Genomic DNA, 14,291 nt, shown 5'->3' with positions numbered 1-14,291 from the left:
CCCCCCCCCCCCCCCCCCCCCCCAAAAAAAAAGAGTAATAAATAGGCAAGTTGGTGATAACATACTGAGTCAAAGTAATCCTACCCCAACTCGAGAGAAGAAGGCTTCTCCATTACCCAATTTTACTCTTAACTTATTCGAAAGTAGCGAGAACAAGTGTCATTTTTGTCTTTTCCAGAGGGTATACACTCTCGAGGTACTTGGTAATTTTTTTTCTTTTAATATTCAAGTCAATGAAGGGTCTTATATGGCCCCCCTTAGGCTAGATGTTCTCTTTTCAAAATAAATATGCATAACTCCAATGACTATATATTATTCCAAGGCCAAACCTCAAATACAAACATGTTCTCCTTGTAATTTGCAGCATGACCAGAAGTTTCCCATAATTGCATATTGTACATATTTGGTGACAAAACCTGCAGAAAAAACTAAAAATGTTAAACACCATACTAAGATATATTGCAATTTCATAAGAACCGAGACATTGAGTATGGACCTCTTCGTAACCGCGATCCTTATATTGACCTCGCATGAAGTCCATTAGTTTATTGTAGATCCGAGCCCCATGAGGGAGGAAGAACCAGCTTCCTGGGCTAAAATTGATATTGAAAATGAATTTCAATAACAGTTATACAACATCGGGCTGAACTTCGTCTTTAAATACTTACCTGAGTGGATGACAAAAGAAAAGCTCCTGTTTCGTGCCCAATAATCTGTGATCGTACTTCTTTGCTTCTTCAAGCAAATGAATATATTCCTACACAAACAGATAGACTTCAAAAGAAGATCACATCACTTGTAATCAAATTGTCATTCTAATTTCCATCCACAACCCAATTGCTCAACACATCCTCATTGAATCAAGCAACATGTGGTTTATAAGAGTTAATGACATGAAAAAAAATTACAAAGCTTACCTTTAAGCGCTTTTGATCAGGATAAGATATCCCATAAACTCTTTGTAAGCTTTCACGATCTTTACTTCCCCTCCAGTAGGCAGATGATGCCTACAATTTCAAAGTGTTAAGTTTGAGTGCATCATAATATATATACATATATAAGAGACTCAACATTTCATTATCAAAAACAGGAAATATAAAAATGGAAAATCAAAAAAAAAAAATGGCTAGAAGAGAAGTTTTCCTGAGCACTAAAAAAAGTAGCTATATAAAACCATCCCACCCCACCCCAATCCACGCTCATAATACGAAAAGGAAAAATGGAGAAGTTCTTATGTACTTTTGCACAAGAGGGGGCAGTGTGTTGTAGAAACTTCCAAAAGCTACAAAAATATGTATTTATCTCTTTAAAAGTTAGATTGTTTCTTTCTATCCAAATCAATCAAAAATAACTCTAGTAGAGCCCTTTCAAAACAGTAATTAGAGGATCAATAGGTCAAAAATGAGTTTGTGCCGGGTGGTCTTAGCATTTCCCATAAAACACCGAGGAAAATCTCCAAAAATGTCCTGTTTAAAACTTCATGTATAATGATGAACACTATAAATCATGCATGCACTATATCTGTTTTTAAGAACACAGGTAAATTTTCTTCTTTTTCTTCAAAGTGAAATCTCAAATGATGTTTAAACAATACCTTAAGACATGCAAATGCTTTCACAAAAGATGTATTTGGTATGTGAGGACCACGACATAAGTCAACTAATGGGCCACATCTGTAAACAGTGATAGTCTTGTCTGCTGGCAAGTCATTGATGATTTCAACCTGATAAACATCGTTCAAAAATAGGAACGTAAGAACTCCAGTCCTCGTTGATCACAAGAAATGGAAATTATTACAGCGATATTCAATTGCCTTGAATTTGTTGTCAGAAAACATTTCAAGAGCTTGCTGCCTTGTAACTTCAATGCGCTCAAAAGGTTGTTTCTCCTGAAATTTTACAAGAAATAGATTAAGTTATTCCACCAATATTAAGTATAATCTGAAATGATGACATTTCATACAAAAAAACTAGATAAATGAATACTTTGTCGGGAAAAACATTTCAGCACCTTATTTCCAAGTCAAATAGGCCCCTCATACAGTAAGAAAATAGATGAAAAAAGAAGTGCGGCCAAATATGAGAAAGAAATAAATATGCTCTATGAGTTTGAATTAATCAAATATTTCACGTCAAATTATTAATTCACTTCTAGTTTCACAGGATTAAAAAATTGGTCCCAAAACGTTAACCGTTTTGCCATTCACAAACGAGAAAGACTAAGGTTATAAGCAACATCATTCTACTTTCAACCATGTTACTGTTAACATCCTTTGTCTACGTGTAGATACACAAGAAAAACATATACAAGAACCAGATTTTAATTATATAAAACAAATGGTGCAAATTCCTTGAAAAGAGAATAGAGAAAGAACAATACCGATACAGCTTTCAGGGCACCAGACTCAATTTGCTTGAAGTGATCATCATTCAAGCCTAAATCATCATAAAAACCATCATAATAGAATCCCTGTCATCAAAATCCAATTAATATATAAGGAAACTTTACTACAAGCATAAAAGCCAAGGCAGTTAAATACAACGTTAACACTTTGTCCCCCCTACAAAAGTCAACATAGACAGTGCAAAAGAACGTTTATCCTAACTACCATAATTATCCCATCAAATTACAGCAATGTAACTTAATTCTCGAGAACAGATAATGCACAATACAGTACAAATTTCCTACAATTCTAAAGCTCTTGGGCCTCCGAGATACTTGAATCTTGCCTTGGGAAAACCTAAAGAAAGGTGATTTCTCAAAACTAGTAGTAGAAAAGATTCAAGGAAAACTTCAAAAATATACGAGAACCAACTCAACCAATGGAGGGGCCTTGCCCCTTCAGAATCTGCTCTTAAACATCTACCTCCAATTCTCATCTCTCTATGGAATTCCTAGAATGCTAGCTGGTTCCATTGATAAAAATTGTAGACAACTTTTATGAAAGAGGGTAGATTACAAGGGTTGCAAACCATATAGAAGTAGAAGACAGTACTCTTCCAAAAGAAAATGGCAACCTTAGTATTGGCAATAATTGATTCAGGAATTTGGTCTTCATTTCCAACTCTATTGTTACCCTTAGAAACTAAAAACTTGTGCTAAAGAGTTACTTCAAGTAAATATGGGGTGCCATATTTTGGTTGGTTCTGGATGGTTAATCCTAGAAGTGGAGATGGTACAAGATATGATTCTGGTAAGATAACCGGCTCTCAAGTGAGGTACTTGGCTAAAATTTCAAAGGTTACTTCATCACTACTAGACAGAAACACTGCAGAGGAGGGTTTATCTAAATCAATGAGAAGAAGACTGATGTAAGGTTGCTCAAGAGTTCCGCAACTTTTTCTTCCAAAGATGTGTATCTTTCGTCCATGAAGGTCAAAGTCCTTTACCCTTGTTTTGGCCCTTGATATTCAATTTTTTTAAAATTCCCAAAGAGCAAGATTCTTCTCATGACCCATCTGTCCATGAGAGAACATTCTGCCCTCCACTTTTTTTCTTTTATTGCCTACCATCAATATAAACCGACTGATATTTAATGATCATGGATGGAAGGATCTTTTTTATCTTTATGATAAAACCATTGAAATGGTATTGTCTATAGTCACTAACAGCACGAGAATCGGATTTCTTGGTAATAAGGCAGATATAGGTGTCTCTTAGTGAGGTATTGACAATCTCATTCTGAAAAAAAAAAAAAAAAAAATCTTGGAACACCCTCATGATGCAACCTTTGAGGATGTTCCAAAAATTCTGAAGGAATTCAATTGTCTAACCATTAAGGCCCGGGGATCTTGTGGTGCCTAATTCTGAAACAGCATGCTTGACCTCTTCTTTAGTAAATACAGTTCCCAAAGATGATGCTTGCTGTGGAGTAAGCGGATCCAGAAATATGTGGGAGGGATCGGTGACCAGGATCTTTGGTGTATAGTTGGTGAAAAAAATTCGTAAACTCATTTTCAATCTCGGCATCAGTATGACAGCTTTTACCATCAGATTACAACACCTCAATGATGGCATTTTTCTTCATTTTTGTGGCATGATCCGGTGAAAAAAAGAGGTATTAATATCACCTTCTTTCAGACGTTTAGTCTTGCATTTTTTGCCTCCGAAGGGTCTCTTCCTTGGCAACACAAGAAATAAGTTGTTCCTTCAAAGAATTCCTTTGAATTTTGTGAATTGGAAGGAGGTCGCCGGCTTCCTCTAAGCTGTCAATAAGAGAAATTTCTGTTATGAGCTGGTTCTTTTGTGTGGTAAGGCAACCAAAGTTGGCCTTGTTCTATTCCTTGATAACTAGTTTAAGGCCCATGAGATTTTGGATAAATCCATGCCCAGAGGGCATGGAAGGAGAGTTTCAAACACCTAGCCTCAACTCACAATTATGTTTTGACAAAAGTTGGCAACGGTCTTCCACTAACTTTTGGCATGATAGATGGGTGGGAGACCTTCCTTTATTTATCAGATTCCCCCGGATTTTATCCTTATCCAAAATGCAGCAGGTTACTGTTAAAGATATTTGATACACTGATTTGGCCTTCTGGGATCTACAACTTAGAAGAAAATTGAAGGAAGTCGTTGAATGGGCTGATTTGAGAACTGTTTTATCCAGCATTAGCTTGACTTTGGATGAGGAACTTTGGGTGAAATTTCACAAAAGAAATGGGCTTTTCTCTACAAGATCATTACTCAACAGCATTGATTCATCTTCTGTTAGATTGCCTCCATCTTTTTACGGAGGCTATTTGGTATGATATCTTCCCAAAGAAGATTAAATTTTTTTTTAATGAGAGCTTGCTCATCGTGCTGTCAACACCATTGATCATCTTCAAAGAAGGCTCCCCTTCGTGGCCTTGTCTCCTAACCATTGTATTGTTTCCAAGACCAGTTTGGAATCTCAATCTCATTATTCATTCACTGCCCGTTAACACAATCTTCTTGGAACAACTAAAGAAAAACTTTCAATTGGTCAGTGGTCCTTCCAAAGGATCCTTACATTCCCCTCGGTGTTCTCTTATTGGGTCATCCATTCAGATTGAAGAAGGATCTATAGTAGAAGAATCTTGTTCGAGCTTTTTTGTGGTCAATATGGACAGAAAGAAACCATAAGGTATTTTATTCAAAGGACACTACTTATAGGATTTTTATTTTGTATAATCTCCTTTATCTTTCCATTTCTTGGTGTAAATTGAATTCTTTCTTACTCTCTCTTGTCCAATTGGAGATGTTTATTGTAACTCCTTTGAATTGGAATCTTTCTTTTCCATTCTTTTGTAATTTCATACAACAACAAAATTGTTTCTTATAAAGGAAGTAAAAAATAAATAAATATATGTGTGTGTGTGTGTGTGTGTGTGTGTGTTTACCTCTCCTCTAGTGGTACAGGGTCCAATGCACAGCTTGCAACCATACTCCATCTCAAGCGACTAGACCCAGAAAAAAGAAAACAATTAAAACAGTGTTACGGTCGTCGTTAAATGCACGAGAATAGATTGGATTATCAACCTGTCCAAGTATATGAGCGCTTGAATGCCAAAAAGTATCGCGCCCTTCGTCGCTGTCGAAGGTGAACAGCTTAAGCTCACAATCGTTTTCTAGCGGCCTGCTCATGTCCCATAGAACTCCATCAACTTGAGCAATCAAAGCGTTTGCAGCTAAACTTTTGGAGATTTCTCTTGCTACGTCTACCGGAGCCGTTTGCCATTTCTGACCCTCCTTCACCGTCCCATCCGGTAAGGTAATCCTAAAAAGTAAAAAAAAAATCATACATACGATTCGGATTTGATAAATCCAAGCATAGCCAAGCCATTTCCACATTTTGCAATGCTACACTAACTTGATTGGATGAGAAGGAAGAGAACGACGGTCGGCAAGCAGCTGTGCTTGAATTGACTGAAAAAGTTGAATGCGCTTGGGAATGGTGGTACTGAGGTAGGCCTCGTCTTTGGGGTGTTTCGCCGCCATTGAAGCAGCTTGAGTGCTCTGGAGTTTGTTGTGCAGGAGGCGGAGGGAAGGTGAAGAAAGGAAGCGATTGGCGGATGAAACAGTTTCACGGCGGCTATGAAAAGAAATGAGAAGCTTCGCGTTCCTGATTTGAGAACACAGCATATGCAGCGCTTGCTTACGGCGGGCGGCTATGGTATTTTCCCACACTACATTGTCAGGTTAAAACTTAATAATTTATTGGACGAAAATACCCTCGCTATTTTAATGCCCTGCCTCCCTTGCCCCTCTGCTGCTTTGTCTCTCTATTTTGCCTTTTTCTAAAATAATAATTGATTCTCCGCTTATAATATTTTAATCATATAATATAAATATAATTTATAGTATTTACATGAATATTAAATGTACACACTGATATCCACCAAGTAATATATTTGTAATACCCCTTTAATTTTATTATAAATATTAGAAAAAAGAAAAAACCCTAAACAATAGAAAATGAGAGCGGTATATTTATTCCCATGGCATCGATACTTTAGATCTCTTAATCGTTGCATCCATAAATTTTTGAAGAACGTGGGGATAACTCCAATTTTCCCTCGGGTAGTCCTTCTCATTGCTTTAAAACTATTTTATTAATTTCTTGACATTAAAATGGATGTTTTTCATGAAGGAGACGGGGCTTGTATCGTGCTGCTCAGATAAGAGGTAGAAATCGTATTTAAATTGACTAAATAACTCGTGACTTTGACCTTAAAATTGTAAGCATCTACACGAATTTGTCCTCAAGAATTCATCTGTCAGCTAGAGGAGAAGGAGAGGAAGAGAATTGGTGAAGACGTCAAGCACTAAAAAGGTTAGAAAGTACCTAGACTGTGAGCAAAAAACGTGAGTTTAAGTCGATGAGAGAACTAATTTTTAGGAGTACTTTAACTACGTTTATCTCTACCCACCTTCAACGGTAGGGCTCAATCGCTTCTTCTTCCTTGCAACTCTTACAACTTTGTAAAAGATGTCAAGGGTTAAAGCTAAACAGATAGGTCGTGGAGAATAATTATCAAGGACACGTGCCTACTAAAATCGTCTTTTTCCTCGATGATGTGGTCAGTTCAATTGAACTGGTCATGTCACCCTCTAATTCAAACCAGTTCCAATTTTTTATTCAATTGCACCTCAACCATACTAGTTCTCGTGGATCTCTCTTTATTTCCTAAAAATAAACCCCCTTAGATACTGCGTAAGAAAACTGAGAGCAATTTGGATAAGGAAGGCTTGAGATTCAAGGTCACAAACGTCACCGAGTAAAGTAAGTAGCCGTTTTAAAATTTTCTCAAATTTTACTTGTAAGAATCGCTTGAAAATAAATAAGAACCTTAAGCTGAGTATGAGCTAAAGGAAAATGGAAGATTGAGGCCCCAAACTAGCAAGTTAAGTACTAAAACCAAATGTTTTGCTCACGGTTTATTTAAAGTTGTAGGTGCATTTAGCTTTTCGTTTCTATTTTTCATACTCCATCTAGTTATCGGGCGTCCTACACATGAGTCGAGGTGTCCTTATCTATCTTAAACTTTAAGTGAATCCAACAAGTATGGAGGAGTCATCACTCTTTATAGCTTCTTGGTCTCTCTATGACTTCACACGTGACTATTTGGATTTAAGCCCTAAAGTCGCGTAATTAATTATTTAATAATAATTTCGATTATTTTATTAGTAATTTAATATTATCTAGTGTGAAAAAATCAAGGTTAAGGAATTCGCCTCATTTAGTAAGTAGATGAGTAGTTCCCTAAGTGTTGATTTCATGACCTGAACAATGGGGCCCACCTTCTCATTCGACTTAGTTGATGATTGAATCATAAAAAAATAGTTCATAAGAGAATCATAAACTCCTGCCGGTTAGGATTTGTCTTTTGATTTGCAGGAGTAAAAATGACTGTTGTATCGATTTAATATGTCTACCATCTTGGGGACTTCACAAAATAGGAAGCCGGGGAGATAATATGATGAGATGAAATTCACTCATTTACTTATATAAGAAAACTTAAATACTGATTTCGGGACTTGAACAATGGAGTTTCACCCTCTCATTACCGTGAGAGTGACTTGATTTATGATTGAATCATAAAAAAAATGGTCTCCAAAATCAAATTTGAAGGTTGACACGCCCAAGAACACGCCCTTTCAAGAAAAATTGTCTCCCAAACATTGGGGTGTGGTTTTTCGTCTCCTTTTGGACGAACGTTGACACGCCCTCCATTGACTACTACTTTGGTGGGTCCATTTTCATGACCAAGACGACACCAAATCCTACACACGATGATATATATATGAGGAAGAAACTCACACAATTTCCTTCTAGACCTACTAACGTACAAGGAACGAACGAGTCTTTACCAGTCTGTGTGATTTGTTTCCTGTGAAGCTTTTACCAAATCTAAGATCTCTCCAAATGAAGGAACCCGAGAAGATCGATCTCCACTCGAATTCACTATGCTTCTCTCTCTTGATACTCAAATAAAGATACTTGGTGGTTTGAGAGAGTGGGTAATGAGAGTATTTAAAGAGATCATGAACGAGGTTGTTCCACTGCACGTTTCCCAACACCTCACCCAAAATCTTTCAATTTTCTGCCAAATTTGAAACTTTTAATTTTTATTATACCTAGCTTAAAAAAAAGTGGTAAAAAAAATTAGGATAAGACTCGGAATAAATTCACAATAAGCATTATTACAATTGAATCTAGAATTTCGAGAGCAAAGGGGGAGTAATTAAATTAATGATAAATAAACGCAAGGGGCAATCCAAGAACATTGGAGAAGACATCTAGTTTGTCTTTTGAGTCATATTTGTTGAATTGGAAAATATTATAAATAAATAATAACAAAATTTAAAAAGAAATTAAATAAAAAGAAGGAAATCTTGAAATCCCCAAATCTCATAAGCTCTACTTTCTAGAAAGACCAATCACATCGTCCCCGTAAGGGAAAATCTACCCAGCTTACCTTATAGCCTGTACTGTCCTAAGAAGAAGCGACTAAAAAACGCCTAAATAAGGTATGTTCTCGGGAATTCATTTTTCAGGTGAACCTGTTGGCGGCCAGCTTTGCGAGGACTCCAACGGCGAGGGAGTTTGTGTAAGTCACGGGCTCGGTCATGGGTGACACCACACGCTTGTCCAGGAAGTTGTCACTGCGGTCGGGGCCGCCCAGAATTGCGCCGGTTAGCTCGTTGGGGTTCGGCGTGTCGTTGTTCAGCCAGTACACGAAACTCATCGCGCAGTTCACTTCTGCGTTGGCTGGCATCACCGGCACCGACGCGCCGCGGTGGTGCGCCTGCGTCGGTGGGTTGTTCCCGAACCCCACCATGTACGATCTTCCCTGTGGGTTGTTCCCCAACAGGTAATCCATCTAAAAAAAATTAAATCTTTACTCTTCAACCATGAGTGAGCTAATTAAAGGGTTTGATTACGAGTTTACGTACGAGGTCTATTGGAAAAAATCAAACGCAAAATCACGAGAATTTATATTCAAAGTGGACAACATCATACAATTGTGGAGGTCCGTGATTCCTAACATGATATCAAAGTCATGTCAATACAATCATCAAATATCGTACCATTCTAACAAGGGAGTACCTGTTTCTTGGCAAAGGTCATGAGTTGAGTCGAATCGAACTGCTGACCGCCGCATTGAACCGTTTGTTGATGGGTTGCAAGGATATCGCTATAAGCACTAAACAAGAACGCGGTTCCGGTAACGTATTGCGTGTTGGCTCCATCTCTCATGTGAACCATTCCACCTATGAATTTCAGGTAGTAACTTAGGTCCATACTTGAATTCATTGATATACATACAAGAACAAGAGAGAGAGATAAAAGACCTGGAGATAGATAAATTTGGTGGTAAGGGCTGTTTGGAAGATTGGAACAAATATAGCTATCGGCCTGATTTTTGTACATCTGTAACCCCTTCTGTCCTTGAAAATAGATCTGTGGTTGTTTTGAAGGACGACAAATTAGATATGTAAATTGATGAAATGGGTATTAAAAACATTATAAGAACCTCGGAAAGAAGAATTTGAGCGCCAGCATATTTGAGATCCCAGCTGAATTCAGCTACACTGCCACTAACAGACTCTTCTGTAATGTACTTAAAATAAGCTGGCCTCCTGGTTGCAATGTATAGCCATGTAGCAGCCCACAACAACTCATCCTACACGGGTAACTCGTAAATTATTCAAAGAGGCCGACACAACAAAATTAAGAAAAAAAGAGCTCTCAAACAAAGTACAGTAAATGGTGAAAGTAATGATTGTAGATAGAGCCTCCAACACGAGTGAAAATTTGACCGTAATAAAAGGTTACATATGGTGTCTATCTTAAACCATAATAGAAGGCTAAATATCATACGGAACTTTTCATAATAAATAGTCAAATATGATACATATATTGAACCGCTCGTAACTAGTAAATTATTCGAAACTAAGAAAGAGAAGGAAAATTACATTGTAGCCGGAGTAAGAGCAATAGAAAGGGCACTCTCCATCATAAGTTCCCTGGTTCATTTTAGCAAACTGAAAAAGCTGCAAACAAAAACAAAACCAGCTATGTCAACCAACGAACGAACAAACGAACAAACGAACCGACACAGAATGAGGTTAAAGAGTTTATACCGTTTTAGCTTTGTTTAGAAGACGACGAGAATAGGTTCGATTAGAGTTTCTAAAGACGATGGAAGAAGAAGCCATAGCTGCAGAGGTTTCAGCAGCAATTTCTGTACCCGGAGTGGTACGATCAATTTGCAGCACAGTCCTCGGAGTCTTCATATTTTCAGGCCTAATCCAACACTCATGATCCTTAACCGGGTCCCCCACCTTGGATACAAAATATTTTATTTTTCATTCTTAAGTGCTAAAATTCATGCGAGCATTAAATTAAATTAAATTACCTCGACATAGAAACGATTGCGACGGGAAGAAGCCTTGAGAAGATAATCGGTACCCCATTGGATGGCAGCTTTAAGGTTTTCCATTTCACCGGCGGCTTGGGTCTCGGCCGGGTAAGCCAAAGCAGCCCATGCAAGAGTAGTGACGGTGAAAGCCATGGGAAGGCCGTACTTGACGTTGTCTCCAGCGTCGTAATACCCTCCCTCGAGGTCTACCTGGAAGAACCAATAATAGGGGGGGGGGGCGTAAATGAGAGAGAAGGGTTGATTATGGAAAGAAAAAAAAAAGAAGGGGAAGGAGTGGGAACATTGGCAAGCTTGCCGTCGTCGAGGGCGGAGTCGCCGCGCCAAGGGGGGCGGTGGTTGGGAGGGAGCTTGCCGGACCTCTGAGCCTCGAGGAAAATAAGGCATTTGGTGAGAGCGTCCTTGTAGTTGAATTGGGCGGCATGAAGAGGCGCAAGAAACAGGGCTTGGAAGAGAAGTAGGGAAGGCAGGAGAATGGGCATGGTGAAGGGGTTGTTGTCGTCGTCGTCGTCGTCGTTGAAGGAATGGGCCCAGGAGGAGGGAGAGATAATGGAGAGTATTGAAATTATGGGGTTTGGGTGTGAGTTTGTGTGAATGGCAGGGAAGTGTCGAGTAGTTTAGTTGGTTGGGAAAGGGACAACATGGGACGTTCCCGAAGTTTGTAGGTTATTTTCGGAGAAAACGATGTGGGGATTAGAGAAATCTTTGGGCGCCCAACTGTTTTCTTCTTACACTTCAAATTTCCTCCTTTTCCATAAATTTATTTATTTTATTTCTTTTTTAATATAACAGTATCAAATTCAAAATTAGTTATAAAAGTAAATACAAAATTATAAGATTGAAAATACATCATAAATTTAGATTTAGCTAATGAAGAATAATTATTTAAATTAAAATTAAAATTCTAAATAGGAGATATAAAAAGTATTTATTTTATTTTATTGAATTTATAATGATAGAATTGCTTTTAAGAGTCTTTTAAGTTAATTGTTATTGCTATCAAATAAATTATTGAGTTAGATTTCATTATTATTATTATTAAGATTTGTTAAATGATACCATGTTATTTAAATTAGATATTATTTTTTAATTAACTAAATCAATAGAAAATAAAATAAAATAAAATAAATGGAACCAAAAAAAATAAGAGTAAGTTGAATTTTTATACTAATTTTGTTGTTTTTATTTAAATCAAAAAAGAAATAGGCAAAAGACGAGGATTTTGCAGTTGGGCTGGCCCAATTCCAAATAGATAGAGCGTTTTCCGAAAAGAACAAAAAAGGGAAGATGAAAAATGGAGATGCGGGGTATCGAACCCCGTACCTCTCGTAATAATAAATTTTGTTGACCTATTATTTTTGACCCAAAGAAATGTGAAATGAAAATTCATCACATGGATGATCTAAAGTCTGCCTATGATGTTTTTTTTTCCGGATGTTTCTTTTAATTTTGAACGAATAAAGTTGTCCCTACCTAATTTTAATTGCAATTCCATTATTGCAAAAGTTTATTTAATGTATATGAAAACGAATTATTTTTGGTTGGTTCTTGGACAATGGTTCAATGATATAAGTGCTGGTTTTGTAAAGAAGACGAATATTACTCCATCATATATGATAAGCAAATCTTTATGACTCCTTACTCACCCTTTTATCTTAAAAAACACTGAAAAATATGTTTAAAAAAACTTTGAAGAACGGAGAGAATCAAACTTCATCTTCATTATTTATTATTACTTGTTAAGTACGAAAAATGTGAACGCTTTACACTTTTGATTATTATTTTATTATTTTATTTAGTTTCTCTATCATTTCAATTTCTTAAATGATTAAAAAAAACATATCAATATTTTATATTATTTTTAAATACATTATTTATAATATAAATAAACTAATAAACAATCATCTATGAGTGTACTTCAAAGTGTGAGAGCACGTGTATTTCTTGAGTCACTCCTAGTGCGTAAGGTAAGTGACTTCATAAAATGGCCAAAATCAAAATCTATTTACATCAAACCGGAAGTGGGTAGAGAGAGAAGTGAAGTTGCAAGAAGGCTAAGGAAGCAAGGCAATGGTTGCCACATCGAACGTGACCAATTGAGAAGTTAATTGAAATATGCCAACGTGCGCTTTGTTACAAACTTTTAGACATCGCTATGGGTTGGTGCCACGATGAGTAATGTCGTAGGTTGCTTGCGAGCCTCACTCACTTATAGAAAACTATATTAACTATAAAGAGTGACTATAGTGAAAAGTAGGGGATGTAGCTCACATGGTAGAGCGCTCGCTTTGCATGCGAGAGGTACGGGGTTCGATACCCCGCATCTCCAATTTTTTTAGTTCCTTTTTTGTTATTTTCGTAGAAGGCCTCTATATATTCAAAAAGAGTATAGTACTGAGTGTTTAGTAATTCTCTTCTCAATTGGTGTTAATAAAGAGTACGAGTGTTTCCCACAAAGAGTTGTGTTCAACAATATGGTATCAAAGCTATGTCCTTAATTTAGCCTTGCTAATCGAATTCTCAAGTGTCGAACAAAGAAGTTGCTAGCCTCGAAGATGTAGTCAAAAGTGACTCAAGTGTCAATATAAAGGGTGTACTTTGTTCTAGGGCTTCAGAGAAAGGAGACGAGCCACGATTAGGAGAGGCTTTACGATGTACTTTATTTGAAGCGAGGATTATTGAGGATTATCGAGAGAGGTGTCCTAAATCGGCTAATTAAGAGGCTGATCATGACTTTATAAGTAAGGAATACTATTTTCATTAGTGTGAGATTTTTTGAGGAAATTGAAAGCAAAGACACGAGACTTTATGCTCAAAGTGGACAACATCATAACATCATACCACTGGGGAGGTTCGTGATGTCTAACATGAGCTAGTATACTCTCACACTGTCGAAACCAGTAGAAAAGAAAGCAACAGAAGTAATATTAGTGAATATTAGTGTCTGTATATTACAAACTAAAGAAGTAATCTATGATCATACGAGCATGCAACATGTATGAGATCTCACATTTAAAATCATGGTTCTGATTCACACAATACTTTCATAAACAACACAACTTAAATTCCTTACGAGATGAACACACAAATTCATAGTAATTCAATCATGCTTATAGTACATCATACATCATGATGTGTCGCAAAATGAGCATAACATCATATTCGTCATATTCAAACATAAATGGAAAGATGTACATCGTATAAATCATACAATTAACATAAGAGTTTAATAGAACGTAATACGGGCCACAAGGTATGGGTTATTCATATAACAAACAATTCGAATATAGAGAATGCTCTATGATACATGTCTCCCAAGTCTAGTGCAAGTGGGAGATTGTAAGGATTTATGGTATAAAGCCTCGAAGAGGTTTTCATTTTCTTTCT

General features: G+C 36.9%; 2 protein-coding genes, 1 long non-coding RNA gene and 1 other non-coding gene across 4 annotated transcripts in view; 2 read left to right on the top strand and 2 right to left on the bottom strand.

Annotated features, from left to right (window-relative positions):
- LOC111439766 (threonine--tRNA ligase, mitochondrial 1-like) overlaps positions 1-6,149 on the bottom strand; it is a 13,846-nt gene extending 7,697 nt beyond the window's left edge. Inside the window, exons 1-10 of the mRNA XM_023077291.1 lie at positions 5,831-6,149; positions 5,500-5,737; positions 5,361-5,420; positions 2,380-2,469; positions 1,814-1,888; positions 1,595-1,723; positions 918-1,007; positions 669-757; positions 497-593; positions 330-416 (exon numbers count right to left, since the gene is read on the bottom strand). Coding sequence (XP_022933059.1) covers positions 330-416; positions 497-593; positions 669-757; positions 918-1,007; positions 1,595-1,723; positions 1,814-1,888; positions 2,380-2,469; positions 5,361-5,420; positions 5,500-5,737; positions 5,831-6,102 — 1,227 coding nt within the window. The 5' untranslated portion in view covers positions 6,103-6,149. The remainder of the gene's footprint in view (positions 1-329; positions 417-496; positions 594-668; positions 758-917; positions 1,008-1,594; positions 1,724-1,813; positions 1,889-2,379; positions 2,470-5,360; positions 5,421-5,499; positions 5,738-5,830) is intronic.
- LOC111439769 lies at positions 2,166-13,545 on the top strand. The gene is made up of 3 exons (XR_002709859.1): positions 2,166-2,175; positions 12,943-12,946; positions 13,452-13,545. It is a non-coding gene; the product is annotated as an uncharacterized LOC111439769 (long non-coding RNA).
- Positions 8,861-11,389, bottom strand: LOC111439768 (endoglucanase 16-like). The gene is made up of 8 exons (XM_023077294.1): positions 11,189-11,389; positions 10,884-11,096; positions 10,609-10,809; positions 10,441-10,518; positions 9,999-10,148; positions 9,817-9,925; positions 9,572-9,735; positions 8,861-9,344 (listed from the first exon to the last, which is right to left on the bottom strand). The coding sequence occupies exons 1-8, from the start codon at positions 11,384-11,386 to the stop codon at positions 9,015-9,017; spliced, it is 1,443 nt and encodes a 480-aa protein (XP_022933062.1). The 5' UTR covers positions 11,387-11,389; the 3' UTR covers positions 8,861-9,014.
- On the top strand, positions 13,161-13,233 carry TRNAA-UGC. The gene has a single exon. It is a non-coding gene; the product is annotated as a tRNA-Ala (tRNA).
- Positions 13,546-14,291: the final 746 nt, after the last annotated feature.

Source organism: Cucurbita moschata, unplaced genomic scaffold, assembly GCF_002738365.1.
Source record: "Cucurbita moschata cultivar Rifu unplaced genomic scaffold, Cmos_1.0 Cmo_Scf00106, whole genome shotgun sequence".
In the NCBI taxonomy this organism is placed as follows: Eukaryota; Viridiplantae; Streptophyta; class Magnoliopsida; order Cucurbitales; family Cucurbitaceae; genus Cucurbita; species Cucurbita moschata.
The sequence above is the reverse complement of the archived record's forward strand: the minus strand, read 5'-3'. Positions and strand labels throughout refer to the sequence as shown.

Coding starts and splice junctions, on each gene's coding strand:
- LOC111439768 (XM_023077294.1), bottom strand. CDS start 11,386: ATGCCCATTCTCCTGCCTTCCCTACTTCTCTTCCAAGCCCTGTTTCTT. Junction 10,149..10,440: donor GCTCTTACTCCGGCTACAAT/GTAATTTTCCTT, acceptor TTACCCGTGTAG/GATGAGTTGTTGTGGGCTGC. Junction 9,345..9,571: donor TGACCTTTGCCAAGAAACAG/GTACTCCCTTGT, acceptor AATTTTTTTTAG/ATGGATTACCTGTTGGGGAA.